Below are 19,799 nucleotides of genomic sequence, written 5' to 3' on the forward strand. Positions count from 1 at the left end.
ATCATTGTAACGACCGACGCCAGTCTGGTAGGCTGGCGTGCGGTCTGGGACTCCCTGAAAGCTCAGGGCTTATGGTCTCAGGAAGAAACTCTTCTCCCAATAAACATTCTGGAACTGAGGGCGATATTCAACGCTCTTCAGGCATGGCCTCAACTAGCTGCGGCCAAATTCATCAGATTTCAGTCGGACAACATCACGACTGTAGCTTACGTCAATCATCAGGGGGGAACAAAGAGTTCCCTAGCGATGACGGAAGTAACCAAGATAATCAGGTGGGCGGAGGATCACTCCTGCCATCTCTCTGCAATTCACATCCCAGGAGTAGACAACTGGGAGGCGGATTTTCTAAGTCATCAGACTTTTCACCCGGGGGAGTGGGAACTCCATCCGGAGGTGTTTGCCCAGCTGACTCAGCTATGGGGCATTCCAGAGTTGGATCTGATTGCGTCCCGTCAGAACACCAAACTTCCTCTCTACGGGTCCAGGTCCCGGAATCCCAAGGCGGTATTGATAGATGCTCTAGCAGCGTCTTGGTCCTTCAATCTGGCTTATGTTTTTCCACCGTTTCCCCTTCTCCCTCGTCTGGTCGCCAGAATCAAGCAAGAGAAGGCTTCGGTGATTCTGATAGCGCCTGTGTGGCCATGCAGGACTTGGTATGCAGACCTAGTGGACATGTCATCTGTCCCACCATGGACACTGCCAATGAGGCAGGATCTTCTAATACAGGGTCCGTTCAAGCATCCAAATCTAATTTCTCTACGTCTGACTGCTTGGAGATTGAACGCTTAATTCTATCAAAGCGTGGTTTCTCTGAGTCAGTTATAGATACCCTGATTCAGGCTAGAAAGCCTGTCACCAGGAAAATCTACCATAAGATATGTCGGAAATATCTCTGTTGGTGTGAATCCAAGGGTTACTCATGGAGTAAGATTAGGATTCCCAGGATACTGTCTTTCCTCCAAGAAAGGATTGGAGAAAGGATTGTCAGCTAGTTCCTTAAAAGGACAGGTATCTGCTCTGTCTATTCCTTTACACAAGCGTCTGGCAGAGGTACCAGACGTTCAAGCGTTTACTCAGGCTTTAGTCAGAATCAAGCCTGTCTATAAACCTGTGGCTCCACCATGGAGTTTAAATCTAGTTCTTTCAGTTCTTTAAGGTGTTCCGTTTGAACCTTTACATTCCATAGATATTAAGTTGTTATCTTGGAAAGTTTTGTTTTTGGTAGCTATCTCTTCTGCTCGAAGAGTCTCAGAGCTATCTGCCTTACAGTGTGATTCACCTTACCTGGTGTTCCACGCAGATAAGGTAGTTTATCTTCCTAAAGTTGTTTCTAACAAGAATATTAACCAGGAAATTGTTGTTCCTTCTCTGTGTCCTAAACCTTCTTCGAAGAAGGAACGTCTGTTACACAATCTTGACGTGGTTCGTGCTTTAAAGTTCTATTTACAAGCAACTAAGAATTTCAGACAAACATCTTCTTTGTTTGTTATCTATTCTGGTAAGAGGAGAGGTCAGAAAGCGACTGCTACCTCTCTTTCCTTTTGGCCGAAAAGCATCATCCGTGTGGCCTATGAGACTGCTGGCCAGCAGCCTCCTGAGACTATTACTGCTCATTCTACCAGAGCAGTGGCTTCCACATGGGCTTTTAAAAACGAGGCTTCTGTTGAAGAGATTTGTAAGGCAGCGACTTGGTCTTCGCTGCATACTTTTTCCAAATTTTACAAATTCGATACTTTTGCTTCTTCGGAGGCTATTTTTGGGAGAAAGGTTTTACAAGCAGTGGTGCCTTCCGTTTAAGGTACCTGTCTTGTTCCCTCCCTTCATCCGTGTCCTAAAGCTTTGGTATTGGTATCCCACAAGTAAAGGATGAATCCGTGGACTGTATACACCTTACAAGAGAAAACAGAATTTATGCTTACCTGATAAATTACTTTCTCTTGCGGTGTATCCAGTCCACGGCCCGCCCTGGCGATTAAGTCAGGTAATAATTTTTTGTTAAACTACAGTCACCACTGCACCCTATGGTTTCTCCTTTTTCTTCCTAACCTTCGGTCGAATGACTGGGGGGTGGAGCTAGAGGGGGAGCTATATGGACAGCTCTGCTATGTGCTCCCTTTGCCACTTCCTGTAGGGAAGGAGAATATCCCACAAGTAAAGGATGAATCCGTGGACTGGATACACCACAAGAGAAAGTAATTTATCAGGTAAGCATAAATTCTGTTTTTTACACTTTTGTTTGTTAAATGATATCTATAACTGATGAGGCATATTTGACTAGTAGAAAAGTAGGAGTTAGCTAGTTTGAGAAGAAATATATGGGTATAGTTGGAACCACTCCGTTTTCTAGTCTATGTTGTATAATTTTAGGGATGACCAGCTTAGGTTTTCTATATCGCACTGAAAGCATTTGGCCTATGTTCTCCTATGTACTGTGCCATTTTATTATGCTCTCATAATATCCCAGATCCACTCACTATGCTTGGCGCTATCGTTATAAGAGGTTTACAATGTCTTTGTTTTTATATGTCAGTTCCCTTTTGAGTTCTTCTTTATTTAGTTAACTCTAAATATTGCATTTCTCTAGTTAGGCGTATATTTGTTATCATAGATGAGATCACTGATATAAGCGATTTTTGTTAGTATATAGTTGTATGTATCTAAACTAGCTAAGATATATGAGATATTATAGCGTGTAGGTGAGATGTGCTAAGCCTCATGAGTAGCCACCTTTATCATATCTTTTGACTGTTAATATTTTCCTTGCCCTGTACCCAAAACCTCTTAGCTCCCAAATGGGGTGATTTGCTATGCCATTATTCCATTTAACGCAAAGTTGCTGTATTTATGGAGTTCCTTTTGTAATAATTTTAAGATGTTCGTGTGTATAAGTGTCCTCACCAAATGCTATTCTATTACTTTATATAGTTTAGATTAAAATGTCATCCTATTAGGCAATATACTATGATAATGAGGCACTATGGTAACTATTTACAAAAAAAAGGAAATATAGAAAAAAGAGGTAACGTTTTATTATGATCATTTTATTTTGCTTATGCATACAATTGGAGAGTTAGAGGCTTGAACTTAGAAATCTTTTATTGAATAGACATAGGGAAGAAAGAGTACTGATATGCCCTTTTGATGTATTTGTATTATTGTCATATGTATAAACAGTAACCTATGTTCAAAATGTGTCAAAATGATCTAGATTGTATGCTTATAAAATACCTCAATAAAAAACTTTGATTTAAAAAAAAAAAAAAATGAAGCTTCTGTGGAACAGATTTGCAAGGCTGCAACTTGCTCTTCTCTACACACTTTTCTCAAAGTTCTACAGATTTGACACTTTTGTCTCGGCTGAGGCCGCTTTTGGGGAGAAAGGTTCTTCAAGCAGTGGTGCCTTCCGTTTAGGTTCCCTGTCTTGTCCCTCCCGTATCATCTGTGTACTCTAGCTTGGGTATTAAATCTCATTAGTAATTAAGATGATCCGTGGACTCATCGTGTCATAAAAAAGAAAAGAAAATTATGCTTACCTGATATTTTTTTTATTTTTATTTTACACGATGAGTCCACGGCCCGCCCTGTTCTTGTAAGACAGGATGTGGATTATGTAAACTTCAGACACCTCTGCACCTTGGTTTTCCTTTCTCTTCCTAAATTCGGTCGAATGACTGGAGTGGGAGGGAAGGGAAGAGCTATTTAACAGCTCTGCTGTGGTGCTCTTTGCCTCCTCCTGCTGACCAGGTGGTCAATATCCCAATAATAAATTAAGATGATCCGTGGATTCATTGTGTCAAAAAAGAAATAAATTTATCAGGTAAGCATAAATTTTCTTTTTTCCATTTCCTTTACGGTCGAATGACTGGGGTTTATGGGTAGGGGAGTGACACTTAACAGCTTTGCTGTGCTGCTGTTTGCCTCCTGGAGTGATATTCCCACTAGTAATTGATGACTCGCCATTTCCGGAAATAAATCAATTTATCAGGTAAGCATAAATTTTGTTTTTTTTTAGCTTGGTCCCCAGAACTGCACTCCATACTCAAGGTGAGGTCTTACCAGGGATTTATATAGTGACAGAATTATTCTTTACTCCGTTGCATCAATGTCTCTTTTAATACATGCTAGTATCTTACTCGCCTTAGAAGCCCCATCTTTAGCTTGTGTTTTGCTAAATCTAGCCCCATTTAAATAATAGGTTGCTTCCAAAATGTAGAACCTTACATTTTCCAGGATTAAATCTCATTTTCCATTTGCCAGCCCATTTGTAAAAACTCTCGCAAAGCAATTTCATCCTGCACTGACCTAACGACCTTAAACAACTTTGTAACATAAGCAAAAATAGAGATGTTGCTATTTATTCCTTTCTTCAAGTCATTAATGAAAATATTAAAAAGAACAGGGCTCAGTTCTGATCTCTGGGGGACTCCACTGATTACCTTTGTCCAATCTGAGAATGATCCATTTACAACTAGTCGTTGCTACCTGTCTTTTATTCAGTTACTTATCCATGAGCTAACATTTTCAGCTATTCCCAGCCCCTTAATTTTGTGCAATAATCTCTCATGTGGCACTGTATCAGACACTTTTGCAAAATCTGGTTCCCCTTTATCTATATTTTTACTTACTTCCTCATAGAATCTAATTAGATTAGTTTAACATGATCTATTTCTCATAAAATGATGCTTATTTGAACTCATTATCTTGTTTACACGAGTATGCTCATCTGTCAAGGCTTGTTAAGGAACAATCTTGCCGTGTCCTGTAAGGCAAGAATTTTAGAGTCATGAACCTCAACTGCTGAGTACATGAGAGAAAAGTAACAGTATATGTGTTGTTACATTGATTCCTGGGATTGATCATAAATTACTGACCAAGTAATTGATAAGCCCAGAGATCATAGTTCTGTTAATAGAAGGGATTGCTAGTTAATACACTATTGCCACCACCTGTGAACTTCACTAAAAATTGCAGCAGTGTACAACTTTAAAACCCCTGTTTGCATAAAGAGTTAAGATCTTAACTAGTGTCATACAAGCTTGCAGTATCAAAGGTGAGATATCTATATTAATATATGTGACAATTATGCTTAGAGTAAGTTGCAGGTAAGTAAACTGTCTGAATGTTGAAACATTGAAGAAAACATAACCTAAAGGTAACTGATATACATATATTCCTATATGCGCATAAGAGTTTAAATGAGGCTGGATAAATACTGGTGACATACAGGTCTTACTTGAATTGGAGTAGAAGTTTTTCCCTTGTTGTAGCAAGTGAAATTATCCGTAGCTGCAGGAGAGTGGAAATCAGACTGTTCAGTCCGGTCTGTAGCGTGGAGCGGGTTGGCGTGTGACGTCACCGCTGTCGGGAAAATCCGGAAGTGACACAGGTAGAAAGAAATAAGTCTCGTAGTTAGGATGAAGAGGGCTTGGCAATCAGCTCATCTATTGCATGGAAGGCTGCAATACTAAGTGCCTTGGAGACTGTGAAGTGGGGTTTTATGCAGGAGTGTAAAAAGGAACTCCCACTATTTAAAGGAACATGACATCAAGTATAATCCTTTATAATCCCTTCAAATATCTTCCCCACTATTGATGTCAGACTAACTGGTCTAAAGCTTCCTGGATCAGCCCTGTTTCCCTTTTAAGAAAGGGCAACCACATCAGCTTTACGCCATTCCTGGGGTACTATGCTTGAGGATAATGAGTCTTGAAAAATTAAGAGTAGATGTTTGGCTATAACAGTTATAACAGCTATAACAGTGCTAAGATCCCACAAAACCCTTGGGTGTATTCCATCTGCACCTGGAGTTTTATTTTATTTACCTTAATTTTATTAAGTTTGTTCCTAATATCATCTACAGATAACCCAGTTATTGGTATGAGCTTTTATGTTCTAGTTTATTTTAATGTATCTCCCATTGGTTCCTCTCTTGTGAATACTAAAGAAAATAACTGGTTTAGTACCCCAGCCTTCTCCCGGTCACTGTTAATCAGCTATTGGCTAAGAGGTGGAAACGTCACCCCTCAGCCAAATAGCGTTCTGCTGTGGGCTGCCTTAGCAGCTCAGTGCGACGAATGCTGCAAACAAATAAAGGAGCTTTCAGCATGAAATATTTTATACTTCATGACTGAAAGTCCCCTTTATTTCTTCCAGTAGTGAATCCTAGCGTTTCAGAAACGCTAGTATTTACCATCACTTTAAGCGCAGAGGGAGGACTTCTGTACAGATGAATTGGTTACTGTGAAAAAAGAAATAAAATGTGCTTTCCATGCAAGCTTTTTCTCTTTTAGTCACAGGTCTATATTATGATTTTTCTCACAGTTTCCCCATTGTTTTGTCCCTCAGGTTTCTGGGTTGCCCTCGAAGCTGAAAGCTGTGTGTATCCACTCCAACATGACAAGGAGTCAGAGGGAGGCAGCAATTGAGAAGGTCTCCTGTCCTCCCCTCTTCTGCTTCTTTGTTTATACCCCTCGTGCTCCTCTTTCTCCTGTGTGTTCCTCTGTGTCTCTGGCACACTGTACCTCTTATGTGTGTTACTCACTATATATTCTCATTAGTTTATCTTATCAGCTCTGTGTGTTCCTCTGTGTGTCTCTTGCACACACTACCTCTTCTGTGTGTTACACACTATATATTCTCATTAGTTTATCTTATCAGCTTTGTGTGTTCCTCTGTGTGACTGCTGCACACTGTACCTCTTCTCTGTGTTACACAGTATATATTCTCATTAGTTTATCTTATCAGCTCTGTGTGTTTTTCTGTCTCCTGCACACTGTACCTCTTCTGTGTGTTACTCACTATATATTCTCATTAGTTTATCTTATCAGCTTTGTGTGTTCATCTGTGTGTCTGCTGCACACTGTACCTCTTCTGTGTGTTACACACTATATATTCTCAATAGTTTATCTGATCAGCTTTGTGTGTTCCTCTGTGTGTCCCTGCACACTGTACCTCTTCTGTGTGTTACACACTATATATTCGCATTAGTTTATCTTATCAGCTCTGTGTGTTCCTCTGTGTAACTGCTGCACACTGTACCTCTTCTGTGTGTTACACAGTATATATTCTCTTTAGTTTATCTGATCAGCTCTGTGTGTTCCTCTGTGTGTCTTTGGCACACTGTACCTCCTCTGTGTGTTACTCACTATATAGTCTCATTAGTTTATCTTATCAGCTTTGTGTGTTCCTCTGTGTGTCTTTGGCACACTGTACCTCCTCTGTGTGTTACTCACTATATAGTCTCATTAGTTTATCTTATCAGCTCTGTGTGTTCCTCTGTGTGTCTTTGGCACACTGTACCTCCTCTGTGTGTTACTCACTATATAGTCTCATTAGTTTATCTTATCAGCTTTGTGTGTTCCTCTGTGTGTCTTTGGCACACTGTACCTCCTCTGTGTGTTACTCACTATATAGTCTCATTAGTTTATCTTATCAGCTCTGTGTGTTCCTCTGTCTCCTGCACACTGTACCTCCTCTGTGTGTTACTTACTATATATTCTCATTAGTTTATATGATCAGCTTTGTGTGTTCCTCTGTGTGTCCCTGCACACTGTACCTCTTCTGTGTGTTACACACTATATATTCTCATTAGTTTATCTTATCAGCTCTGTGTGTTTTTCTGTCTCCTGCACACTGTACCTCCTCTGTGTGTTACTCACTATATATTCTCATTAGTTTATCTTATCAGCTCTGTGTGTTCCTCTGTGTGTCTCTTGCACACTGTACCTCTTCTGTGTGTTACACACTATATATTCTCATAAGTTTATCTTATCAGCTCTGTGTGTTCCTCTGTGTGACTGCTGCACACTGTACCTCTTCTGTGTGTTACACAGTATATATTCTCATTAGTTTATCTTATCAGCTCTGTGTGTTTTTCTGTCTCCTGCACACTGTACCTCTTCTGTGTGTTACTCACTATATATTCTCATTAGTTTATCTTATCAGCTTTGTGTGTTCATCTGTGTGTCTGCTGCACACTGTACCTCTTCTGTGTGTTACACACTATATATTCTCAATAGTTTATCTGATCAGCTTTGTGTGTTCCTCTGTGTGTCCCTGCACACTGTACCTCTTCTGTGTGTTACACACTATATATTCGCATTAGTTTATCTTATCAGCTCTGTGTGTTCCTCTGTGTAACTGCTGCACACTGTACCTCTTCTGTGTGTTACACAGTATATATTCTCTTTAGTTTATCTGATCAGCTCTGTGTGTTCCTCTGTGTGTCTTTGGCACACTGTACCTCCTCTGTGTGTTACTCACTATATAGTCTCATTAGTTTATCTTATCAGCTTTGTGTGTTCCTCTGTGTGTCTTTGGCACACTGTACCTCCTCTGTGTGTTACTCACTATATAGTCTCATTAGTTTATCTTATCAGCTCTGTGTGTTCCTCTGTGTGTCTTTGGCACACTGTACCTCCTCTGTGTGTTACTCACTATATAGTCTCATTAGTTTATCTTATCAGCTTTGTGTGTTCCTCTGTGTGTCTTTGGCACACTGTACCTCCTCTGTGTGTTACTCACTATATAGTCTCATTAGTTTATCTTATCAGCTCTGTGTGTTCCTCTGTCTCCTGCACACTGTACCTCCTCTGTGTGTTACTTACTATATATTCTCATTAGTTTATATGATCAGCTTTGTGTGTTCCTCTGTGTGTCCCTGCACACTGTACCTCTTCTGTGTGTTACACACTATATATTCTCATTAGTTTATCTGATCAGCTCTGTGTGTTCCTCTTTGTCTCCTGTACACTATACCTCTTCTGTGTGTTACTCACTATATATTCTCATTAGTTTATCTGATCAGCTCTGTGTGTTCTTCTATGTCTCTCCTGCACACTGTACCTCTTCTGTGTGTGACACTATATATTCTCATTAGTTTATCTGATCAGCTCTGTGTGTTCCTCTGTGTGTCTCCTGCACACTGTACCTCCTCTGTGTGTGACACTATATATTCTCATTAATTTATCTTATCAGCTCTGTGTGTTTGTTAGTAACTGACAGGAAGTATAGCAAGTTAATTGTATATGGATCTTCAACTGCAGATCTAGATGGAATATTTCACTCAGCACCTGCTTATCATATGTAGAAGGGAAACATATGGCTTGGAGGGATTTATTTTATCTTGAAAAGAACAGAGTGACACAGGTTAAAACCTGGAGCAGTCTCTTACAGAATCAGCTGTTAGAGAAAACTGGAACCCAAGGGATTAATTAATTCAGGTAGGAGTTTGAATAACAAGGAACCATTCAGTCACTGTTTCACTCTTACCGGAGAGTGGTCTTTAGCTGTCCGTTGTAACAGCTGATCTGTCAGATTAGGACAGAAGAGAAATCCTCAGGCAGCGTGTGAACGGTTAGAACCAAGGAGCTGCGCTGATAGTAAGTAGTGATCCGGTGTAGCAGGTAGTTTCAGGAGTGAAGAAAGATTTGCACAAGCAATATAAAAGTTCAAAACGATATTCAGAATTAAATCCTGTTGTAACAAAAGGGTAATCCAAAGAGCACAATATGCAGTGTTAGCTCAGCTACTAAACTCATTAACTAAGCACCTGTCTGCCCTCAGGAAAAGGTTTAAGTAAGGTAAAAAGGTGCGGCTTCATAGTTAAGGTGGAATTACAGAATATCAGCTGTCAGACAGTTAAGGTGGAGAGATGAGTTCTGACATGACTCCCCCTTCAGGCAAGCCTTCCCAAGGCTTGCAGCCTGGGGCAATCGGGTTCCTCCTGTGGAACTGAGCAACAAGTCTTGGAGCATTCACGTGAGATGATGGTTCCCAGGTATCCTCATCTGGTGGATAACCCTTCCATCGGACAAGGTACTGGAGTTCACCTTTAGTAATCAGAGAATCAAGTAATTCTTTTACTTCCTATTCTTCTGCATCCAGAATCGGTGGCTTGGGTGGTAAAATCTGTGTGCCGGAGAAGGTAGCTGGTTTGATCAGAGAAACGTGGAAAGTGGAGTGGATGGCCAGAGAGGGAGGTAATTGAAGTGCTACTGCATTTTGATTGATGATTCGTATAATCTGAAACGGGCCTATGAACAGACTGGCTAATTTTTTGCTTGGGATTTGCAATCTCAAATTTTTGGTCGAAAGCCATACCCAGTCACCGACTACGTATTGAGGTGGTGGTCTTCTTCTCAGATCATAATATTTTTTTGGGCATTTTGAGCAGATTGCAAATGTTTTTGGAGTAATTGTAAATTTTGTATCATCCTATCAGCTATGTCATCAATTTTGGGACTTGGAGAACTGGTGGTTGTGAGAAAGGACATTTTTGGATGGAACCCATAGTTGGCGTAGAAGGGAGTCATTCGAGATGAAGAGTTGAGTGTGTTGTTGTATGCGAACTCAGCGGTTGATAAATAATTCATCCAGTCTTCTGTTGAGGTGATACCAATGTATCTATCATGTGGTATGATTTCCTTTGGATTGTGGTCATTTACTGGCTTTGGGTCCTTCCGGTATAAGGTGTCAGCCTTACCATTCCTTGAAGCGGGTCTGTATATGATCTGAAAATGGAATCTGCTGAAATATAGACTCCGGCGAACCTGTCTGGCAGAGAGTGTCTTGTTCCTTTGGAGAAATTCCAGATTTTTATGATCTGTATATACTATGATGGGTAATCGTGTTCCTTCTAAAAGATGTCTCCAATGCTCAAATGATCTTTTAATGGATAACAACTCTTTCTCTCCTATTGGGTAGTTGATCTCCAGAGGAGACATAACTTTAGAATAAAACGCTACTGGATGAAGAGGATTATTCAAGTCTTCTCTCTGGGATAAAACTGAACCTAAAGCGTAATCTGAAGAATCCACTTCTAAAAAGTATTGCAACTCCGGATTTGGATGTCGGAGTATCGGAGCAGAGGTGAACGCAGTTTTCAACGTGAGAAAGGCTTGAGCCGCTGATGGATTCCACAAAAAGGGTGTTGTGGTTTAACGATAGCGGAATAACCTTTGATAAATTTCCTATAATTGTTACTAAACCCGAGGAAGCGTTGAAGCTCCTTACGGTTAGGTGTTGGCCAATCTTTTACCACTTCCACCTTGTTATCCTGCATCTGTTTTCCCTCTGGGGATATATCATATCCCAAAAAGGAGATCTTTTCTGTATGGAAAAGGCATTTTTCTGCCTTGGCATATAATCAATGTATTTGTAATCTTGATAATACCCATGTGACGTGTTTAATGTGATCCTCCAAGTTTTGGGAGTATATTAAAATGTCATTGAGATAAATTATCACACATATGTCAAGAAGATCCCTGAAAACATTATTGACAAAATGCTGGAACGTTGCCGGAGCGTTACACAGATCAAAAGACATTACCAAATACTCATATAACCCATATCTCGTTCTAAATGCTGTCAACCACTCATCTCCCTCTCTTATGCGTATGAGGTTGTAAGCATCCCTGAGATCGAGATATGTAAGACCCATCAACTACTCTGATAGACACAGGAACAGACTTTTTTTCAAGTGGGATTTTATTAACATTCACATACTCCAAATCAGTATAAGCCCCATAAGCCCCAGTGTCGATTATAGCCTCTGTAGTTGAACGCTTACGGTCCCACTGCAAAGAGAGAGAGATGGTACAGTAAACTGGGTTATATTGAATATGAGGCATAGTATTGGTCATAATGTACTTACTCTTTTTATTTCTCTGCAGTACAGGGCAGTCTTTAACAGTGTGTGCTGGATTAGCACAATACAGACACAGTGCCTGGGCCTTCCTTCTTTGCTTCTCCTCCAAAGATAAAGGACCCCTTAACATGCCTATCTGCATCGAGGGGCAGCAGCACTGCTGAGGGATTGGTTAGGTGCAGAGGTTCTTTTATACGTAGTTTCTGAGGAGTGGCGTTCGCTCTTCCTCTCCCGTAGTCTTCCGGTCTATTTGAATGGACAGTCTCATCAACCCTTCCAGGCTGTCAGGTAGTTCCACTCGAGCTAACTCATCTTTTACTTGATCAGAGAGACCTAACCTAAACTGATTTTTTAGGGCTATGCGATTCCATTGGGAATCTGTAGCAAACGGCTTAAAATCAGTTATATATAATTCAACTGATCTGGTGCCCTGTTTCAAAGCCTTCATCTTTGTTTCTGCAGTTAACTGCGAGTTGGTGTCCAGATATAACTCATCCATGGCAATCAGAAAATCCATTTAAGGAGTTCATGATAGGGTTGTTGTTTTCATAAAATGAATCTGCCCAAATTCTTGGCTCCCCTCTGAGGTAAGATATTACTGTGAGCACCTTTATTTTATCATTCTGGTAGGTCTTTGGATTTAAAGTGAACATAAGTAGACAGGCATTCCTGAACTGTCTATACATACGTCTGTCCCCTGAAAATAGATCAGGAGGGGATATCTGTGGTTCTGGGCATGCATCAGGTGGTACCACTTTAGCAGATAGGGAGTCCTTGATGACCTTCCTTAACATTTCATTTTCAACTTGAAGATTACTTAGAGCCTGACCGAGTTGGTCTACCCTCTGAGATAAGCCATAAACAACTTGAGGTAGATCTGCTGGATCCATTATTTGGGCTTAGTTAATCTGTTAGTAACTGACAGGAAGTATAGCAAGTTAATTGTATATGAATCTTCAACTGCAGATCTAGATGGAATGTTTCACTCAGCACCTGCTTATCATATGTAGAAGAGAAGCATATGGCTTGGAGTGATTTATTATATCTTGAAAAGAACAGAGTGACACAGGTTAAAACCTGGAGCAGTCTCTTACAGAATCAGTTGTTAGAGAAAACTGGAACCCAAGGGTTTAATTAATTCAAGTAGGAGTTTGAATAACAAGGAACCATTCAGTCACTGTTTCACTCTTACCAGAGAGTGGTCTTTAGCTGTCCGTTGTAACAGCTGATCTGTCAGATTAGGACAGAAGAGAAATCCTCAGGCAGCGTGTGAACGGTTAGAACCGAGGAGCTGCGCTGATAGTAAGTAGTGATCCGGTGTAGCAGGTAGTTTCAGGAGTGAAGAAAGATTTGCACAAGCAATATAAAAGTTCAAAACGATATTCAGAATTAAATCCTGTTGTAACAAAAGGGTAATCCAAAGAGCACAATATGCAGTGTTAGCTCAGCTACTAAACTCATTAACTAAGCACCTGTCTGCCCTCAGGAAAAGGTTTAAGTAAGGTAAAAAGGTGCGGCTTCATAGTTAAGGTGGAATTACAGAATATCAGATGTCAGACAGTTAAGGTGGAGAGATGAGTTCTGACAGTGTTCCTCTGTGTCTCCTGCACACTGTACCTCCTCTGTGTGTTACTCACTATATATTCTCATTAGTTTATCTGATCAGCTCTGTGTGTTCCTCTGTGTGTCTCCTGCACACTGTACCTCTTCTGTGTGTGACACACTATATATTCTCATTAGATTATCTGATCAGCTCTGTGTGTTCCTCTGTGTGACTGCTGCACACTGTACCTCTTCTGTGTGTTACACACTATTTATTTTCATTAGTTTATCTGATCAGCTCTGTGTGTTCCTCTGTGTGTCTCCTGCACACTGTACCTATTCTGTGTGTTACTCACAATATATTCTCATTAGTTTATCTGATCAGCTCTGTGTGTTCCTCTGTGTCTCTGGCACACTGTACCTATTCTGTGTGTTACTCACAATATATTCTCATTAGTTTATCTTATCAGCTCTGTGTGTTCCTCTGTGTGTTCTTCTGTGTCTCTCCTGCGCACTGTACCTCTTCTGTGTATGACACTATATATTCTCATTAGTTTATCTGATCAGCTTTGTGTGTTCCTCTGTGTGTTCTTCTGTGTGTCTCCTGCACACTGTACCTCCTTTGTGTGTTACTATATATTCTCATTAGTTTATCTGATCAGCTCTGTGTGTTACTCTGTGTCTCCTGCACACTGTACCTCCTCTGTGTGTTACTCACTATATATTCTCATTAGTTTATCTGATCAGCTCTGTGTGTTCCTCTGTGTGTCTCCTGCACACTGTACCTCTTCTGTGTGTGACACACTATATATTCTCATTAGTTTATCTGATCAGCTCTGTGTGTCTCCTGCACACTGTACCTCTTCTGTGTGTTACTCACTATATATTCTCATTAGTTTATCTCTTCTTCTCACCCTGTGTTCACTGCACACTCTGTGTATGTTTCTGATTCCTTGTGTTGGTCCCTTCCCATCATACTCTGCTCTGTTCTCTTCTGACCTCTTGTGGTACCTCGCCCTCTGCTTGATGTTCTTGGTGTCCCTTTTCTTCTGCAGGTGAAGCAGGGCAGTGTGCATGTTCTGCTCTTGTCCCCTGAGGCTTTAGTTGGTGGTGGCCAGTCAGTTTCCAGCTGTTTGCCTGCAGCTGACCAGTTGCCTCCTGTGGCTTTTGCCTGCATAGATGAAGTGCACTGTGTGTCCGAGTGGTCCCACAACTTCCGTCCCTGTTACCTACGACTGTGCAAGGTGAGAAACTCTCTTCAACTGCTTATGTCACACACAGACCATTAACTAACAAATGTTTGCTCTTTAAATACTGAAAGGGACACTGTATTGTAAAACCCAGTGTATGAAAAACTGTGCGTTAGCAATGCACCCCTTACCGACAAAAACTCGTAATCTAGGCGTTTGCCTTTTAAGAATTTCGCTAGGGATCATGCAGGGCTGGAGGATCATTTCTATCCTCTAGTCTAAGAGGAGAGCTTTAGATAATCAGGTCCTCTTTGATACATTTGTCCTCTGATCTCTCATCCATTATCACCGGGATATATTTACCCTGAGACCTCTCGCCAAACCTCACTGTGATATACTCGGATCTCTCATCTCTATTCATTGTGATAAATGTGCCCTCACCTCCTCATCTGTACTCATTGTGATAAATGTGCTCTCACCCCCTCATCTGTACTCATTGTGATAAATGTGCTCTCACCCCCTCATCTGTACTCATTGTGATAAATGTGCTCTCACCTCCTCATCTGTACTCATTGTGATAAATGTGCTCTCACCTCCTCATCTGTACTCATTGTGATAAATGTGCTCTCACCTCCTCATCTGTACTCATTGTGATAAATGTGCTCTCACCTCCTCATCTGTACTCATTGTGATAAATGTGCTCTCACCTCCTCATCTGTACTCATTGTGATAAATGTGCTCTCACCTCCTCATCTGTACTCATTGTGATAAATGTGCTCTCACCTCCTCATCTGTACTCATTGTGATAAATGTGCTCTCACCTCCTCATCTGTACTCATTGTGATAAATGTGCTCTCACCCCTCATCTGTACTCATTGTGATAAATGTGCTCTCACCTCCTCATCTGTACTCATTGTGATAAATGTGCTCTCACCTCCTCATCTGTACTCATTGTGATAAATGTGCTCTCACCTCCTCATCTGTACTCATTGTGATAAATGTGCTCTCACCTCCTCATCTGTACTCATTGTGATAAATGTGCTCTCACCTCCTCATCTGTACTCATTGTGATAAATGTGCTCTCACCTCCTCATCTGTACTCATTGTGATAAATGTGCTCTCACCTCCTCATCTGTACTCATTGTGATAAATGTGCTCTCACCTCCTCATCTGTACTCATTGTGATAAATGTGCTCTCACCTCCTCATCTGTACTCATTGTGATAAATGTGCTCTCACCTCCTCATCTGTACTCATTGTGATAAATGTGCTCTCACCTCCTCATCTGTACTCATTGTGATAAATGTGCTCTCACCCCTCATCTGTACTCATTGTGATAAATGTGCTCTCACCTCCTCATCTGTACTCATTGTGATAAATGTGCTCTCACCCCTCATCTGTACTCATTGTGATAAATGTGCTCTCACCTCCTCATCTGTACTCATTGTGATAAATGTGCTCTCACCTCCTCATCTGTACTCATTGTGATAAATGTGCTCTCACCCCTCATCTGTACTCATTGTGATAAATGTGCTCTCACCTCCTCATCTGTACTCATTGTGATAAATGTGCTCTCACCTCCTCATCTGTACTCATTGTGATAAATGTGCTCTCACCCCCTCATCTGTACTCATTGTGATAAATGTGCTCTCACCTCCTCATCTGTACTCATTGTGATAAATGTGCTCTCACCTCCTCATCTGTACTCATTGTGATAAATGTGCTCTCACCTCCTCATCTGTACTCATTGTGATAAATGTGCTCTCACCTCCTCATCTGTACTCATTGTGATAAATGTGCTCTCACCTCCTCATCTGTACTCATTGTGATAAATGTGCTCTCACCCCCTCATCTGTACTCATTGTGATAAATGTGCTCTCACCTCCTCATCTGTACTCATTGTGATAAATGTGCTCTCACCTCCTCATCTGTACTCATTGTGATAAATGTGCTCTCACCTCATCATCTGTACTCATGTGATAAATGTGCTCTCACCCCTCATCTGTACTCATTGTGATAAATGTGCTCTCACCTCCTCATCTGTACTCATTGTGATAAATGTGCTCTCACCTCCTCATCTGTACTCATTGTGATAAATGTGCTCTCACCCCTCATCTGTACTCATTGTGATAAATGTGCTCTCACCTCCTCATCTGTACTCATTGTGATAAATGTGCTCTCACCTCATCTGTACTCATTGTGATAAATGTGCTCTCACCTCCTCATCTGTACTCATTGTGATAAATGTGCTCTCACCTCCTCATCTGTACTCATTGTGATAAATGTGCTCTCACCTCCTCATCTGTACTCATTGTGATAAATGTGCTCTCACCTCCTCATCTGTACTCATTGTGATAAATGTGCTCTCACCTCCTCATCTGTACTCATTGTGATAAATGTGCTCTCACCTCCTCATCTGTACTCATTGTGATAAATGTGCTCTCACCTCCTCATCTGTACTCATTGTGATAAATGTGCTCTCACCTCCTCATCTGTACTCATTGTGATAAATGTGCTCTCACCTCCTCATCTGTACTCATTGTGATAAATGTGCTCTCACCTCCTCATCTGTACTCATTGTGATAAATGTGCTCTCACCCCTCATCTGTACTCATTGTGATAAATGTGCTCTCACCTCCTCATCTGTACTCATTGTGATAAATGTGCTCTCACCCCCTCATCTGTACTCATTGTGATAAATGTGCTCTCACCTCCTCATCTGTACTCATTGTGATAAATGTGCTCTCACACCTCATCTGTACTCATTGTGATAAATGTGCTCTCACCTCATCTGTACTCATTGTGATAAATGTGCTCTCACCTCCTCATCTGTACTCATTGTGATAAATGTGCTCTCACCTCCTCATCTGTACTCATTGTGATAAATGTGCTCTCACCCCCTCATCTGTACTCATTGTGATAAATGTGCTCTCACCTCCTCATCTGTACTCATTGTGATAAATGTGCTCTCACCTCCTCATCTGTACTCATTGTGATAAATGTGCTCTCACCCCCTCATCTGTACTCATTGTGATAAATGTGCCTCTCACCTCCTCATCTGTACTCATTGTGATAAATGTGCTCTCACCTCCTCATCTGTACTCATTGTGATAAATGTGCTCTCACCTCCTCATCTGTACTCATTGTGATAAATGTGCTCTCACCTCATCTGTACTCATTGTGATAAATGTGCCCTCACCTCCTCATCTGTACTCATTGTGATAAATGTGCTCTCACCTCCTCATCTGTACTCATTGTGATAAATGTGCTCTCACCTCCTCATCTGTACTCATTGTGATAAATGTGCTCTCACCTCCTCATCTGTACTCATTGTGATAAATGTGCTCTCACCTCCTCATCTGTACTCATTGTGATAAATGTGCTCTCACCTCATCTGTACTCATTGTGATAAATGTGCCCTCACCTCCTCATCTGTACTCATTGTGATAAATGTGCCTTCACCTCCCTCCCATTCTTGCATTTTATAATGACCTCCTTTCATATTTTCCATACATTCATATGTTCTCTTTGTTGATGATCTATTTGTTTTAGGTTCTTCATGAGCGTCTTGGTGTGCGGTGTCTTCTTGGTCTCACTGCTACTGCAACTATAGCTACAGCACAGGATGTTGCTCGTCACCTTGGTGTGTCAGATGAAGGGGGTGTGCCTGTAAGACTTCCAGGGGTACCCCCAAATCTTCATCTCTCTTCTTCTGTGGATCGAGACAAGGATCAGGTAATTCAGTCAAGAGATGGGACTGGAGAAAGGGGTGACAAGTTGGTTCTGGGTTTGTTATATTTTTTGATTGTTGTGACTGCAGAAATTAAACACGATGAGACTAGCTGAGCAAGATGTTTTTAGAGTTTAGCTGCTTTGAAACATGTTACCTAATTTCTATAACTGATTATTGTGACAGAATTTAATAGCAGTTTATACTATATTGCCAAAAGTATGCCGACTATGACACCTATAGGAGATTCTTGCACATTCCATTCCAAAACAATGGACATTAATATGGAGTTGACACTTCCTTTGCGGATATAGCAGCTGCCGCTCGTTTGGGAAGTCTTTCCATAATTTTGGAATTTGTGCCCATCCAGGTAAAAGAGCATTTGTGAGGCCAGTCCCAGATGTTGGACCAAAAGGTCTGGCTCATCCCAAAGGTTGAGTTCAGGGCTTTGTGTAGGCCAATCAACTTCATCTGCTCTAAACTTATCAAGCCATGTCTTCTTGTACCTCACTTTGAGCACAAGGACATAGTCAAGCTGTAGCAGGAAAGAGCCTTCCACAAACTGTTGCCACAATGTTTGATGCATCCAGTTGTCTGAAATATCTTGGTATCCTGTAGCATTTAGATAACCTCTTTCTGAAATTAAGAGGCCCATCCCAAACTATAAAAAACAGACCATTATTTATCCTCTACCAAATTTCATAGTAGGCACTTAGCATTTCAGAAGGTAGCTTTCTGCTGGAATCTGCCCCCCATTTCCCCCAAGATTCTTCCATCAGACTCCCAGATAGTGATGCATCCACTCCAGAGAACACCTTTCCACTTTTCTTTCATACAGGTGGGGAGAATCCACAATCAATTACTTCTGTAAATTACTCTTCCCTGCCAATAGGAGGAGGCAGAGTTTCCCAAACCCCAATAACTCTATAAAACCCCTCCTACCTCACTGTCACCTCAGTCTTGTCTTTTACTTTGCATGAGGAGGTTGAAGAATCAAGATGCACATTTTTTTTTTTTTTTTAAATATAATTTTTTTTTTGAGACAATCAAAGAAGAAATAAACAACAGAAAAACAAGTGCAAGTCATTACAGCTGTATACTTTCACATCATTGCGAACACATAAGATTGTTAGTGGTAGGTATGGTCGTAGATGGACCTAAGTGTTCATTGGCTACAGTAAAGTAATGTTACTTGCCTATAAGTACCATGTCCCTATTTTACAATATTAAAGGAAATAATAACTGGAATACATACAGTGCGATATACAGCTCTCAGGTGGTTTAGCATCAACAGGTTTATGCAGGAATGTACAATTGTTCAGAGATATAAACCGTAACATTGGCCTAGACATAGATATCTATACACATTTGGACAATCATGAATATATATGGATATGTATATTTGTGTACATCCAGAGGTAAGGTGAGGGGAGAAAGAAGAGGGGGAGAGGCGATGGTGTTCCCTGATAATTAGGATACACTAGAGTTTTAGTTTGATGTAGTTTAATCTGGAAAGAGAGTGAGCCACGGATGCCAAATCTGGAAGTATTGATCAACCTTATCTAGCGCTCTAAAGGAGTATTGCTCCATTAGCCTAATATGTCTGATTATAGATAATACTTGTGCGAACGACGGTGAGGTTTTATTTCTCCATGCTCTGGCTATAGCCAGCTTAGTAGCCATAAAAAGAT

At 40.9% G+C, this 19,799-nt stretch overlaps 1 protein-coding gene across 1 annotated transcript in view; it reads left to right on the top strand.

Moving 5' to 3' along the window:
* The window catches only part of LOC128643576 (ATP-dependent DNA helicase Q4-like), a gene marked incomplete at both ends in the record, with an annotated part of 235,780 nt that overhangs the window by 124,820 nt on the left and 91,161 nt on the right, over nucleotides 1-19,799 (top strand). The window contains 3 exons of the mRNA XM_053696416.1: nucleotides 6,346-6,429; nucleotides 14,245-14,433; nucleotides 17,931-18,113. Coding sequence (XP_053552391.1) covers nucleotides 6,346-6,429; nucleotides 14,245-14,433; nucleotides 17,931-18,113 — 456 coding nt within the window. The remainder of the gene's footprint in view (nucleotides 1-6,345; nucleotides 6,430-14,244; nucleotides 14,434-17,930; nucleotides 18,114-19,799) is intronic.

The sequence above is a fragment of the Bombina bombina genome, unplaced genomic scaffold (assembly GCF_027579735.1).
Source record: "Bombina bombina isolate aBomBom1 unplaced genomic scaffold, aBomBom1.pri scaffold_624, whole genome shotgun sequence".
NCBI classification, from domain to species: Eukaryota; Metazoa; Chordata; class Amphibia; order Anura; family Bombinatoridae; genus Bombina; species Bombina bombina.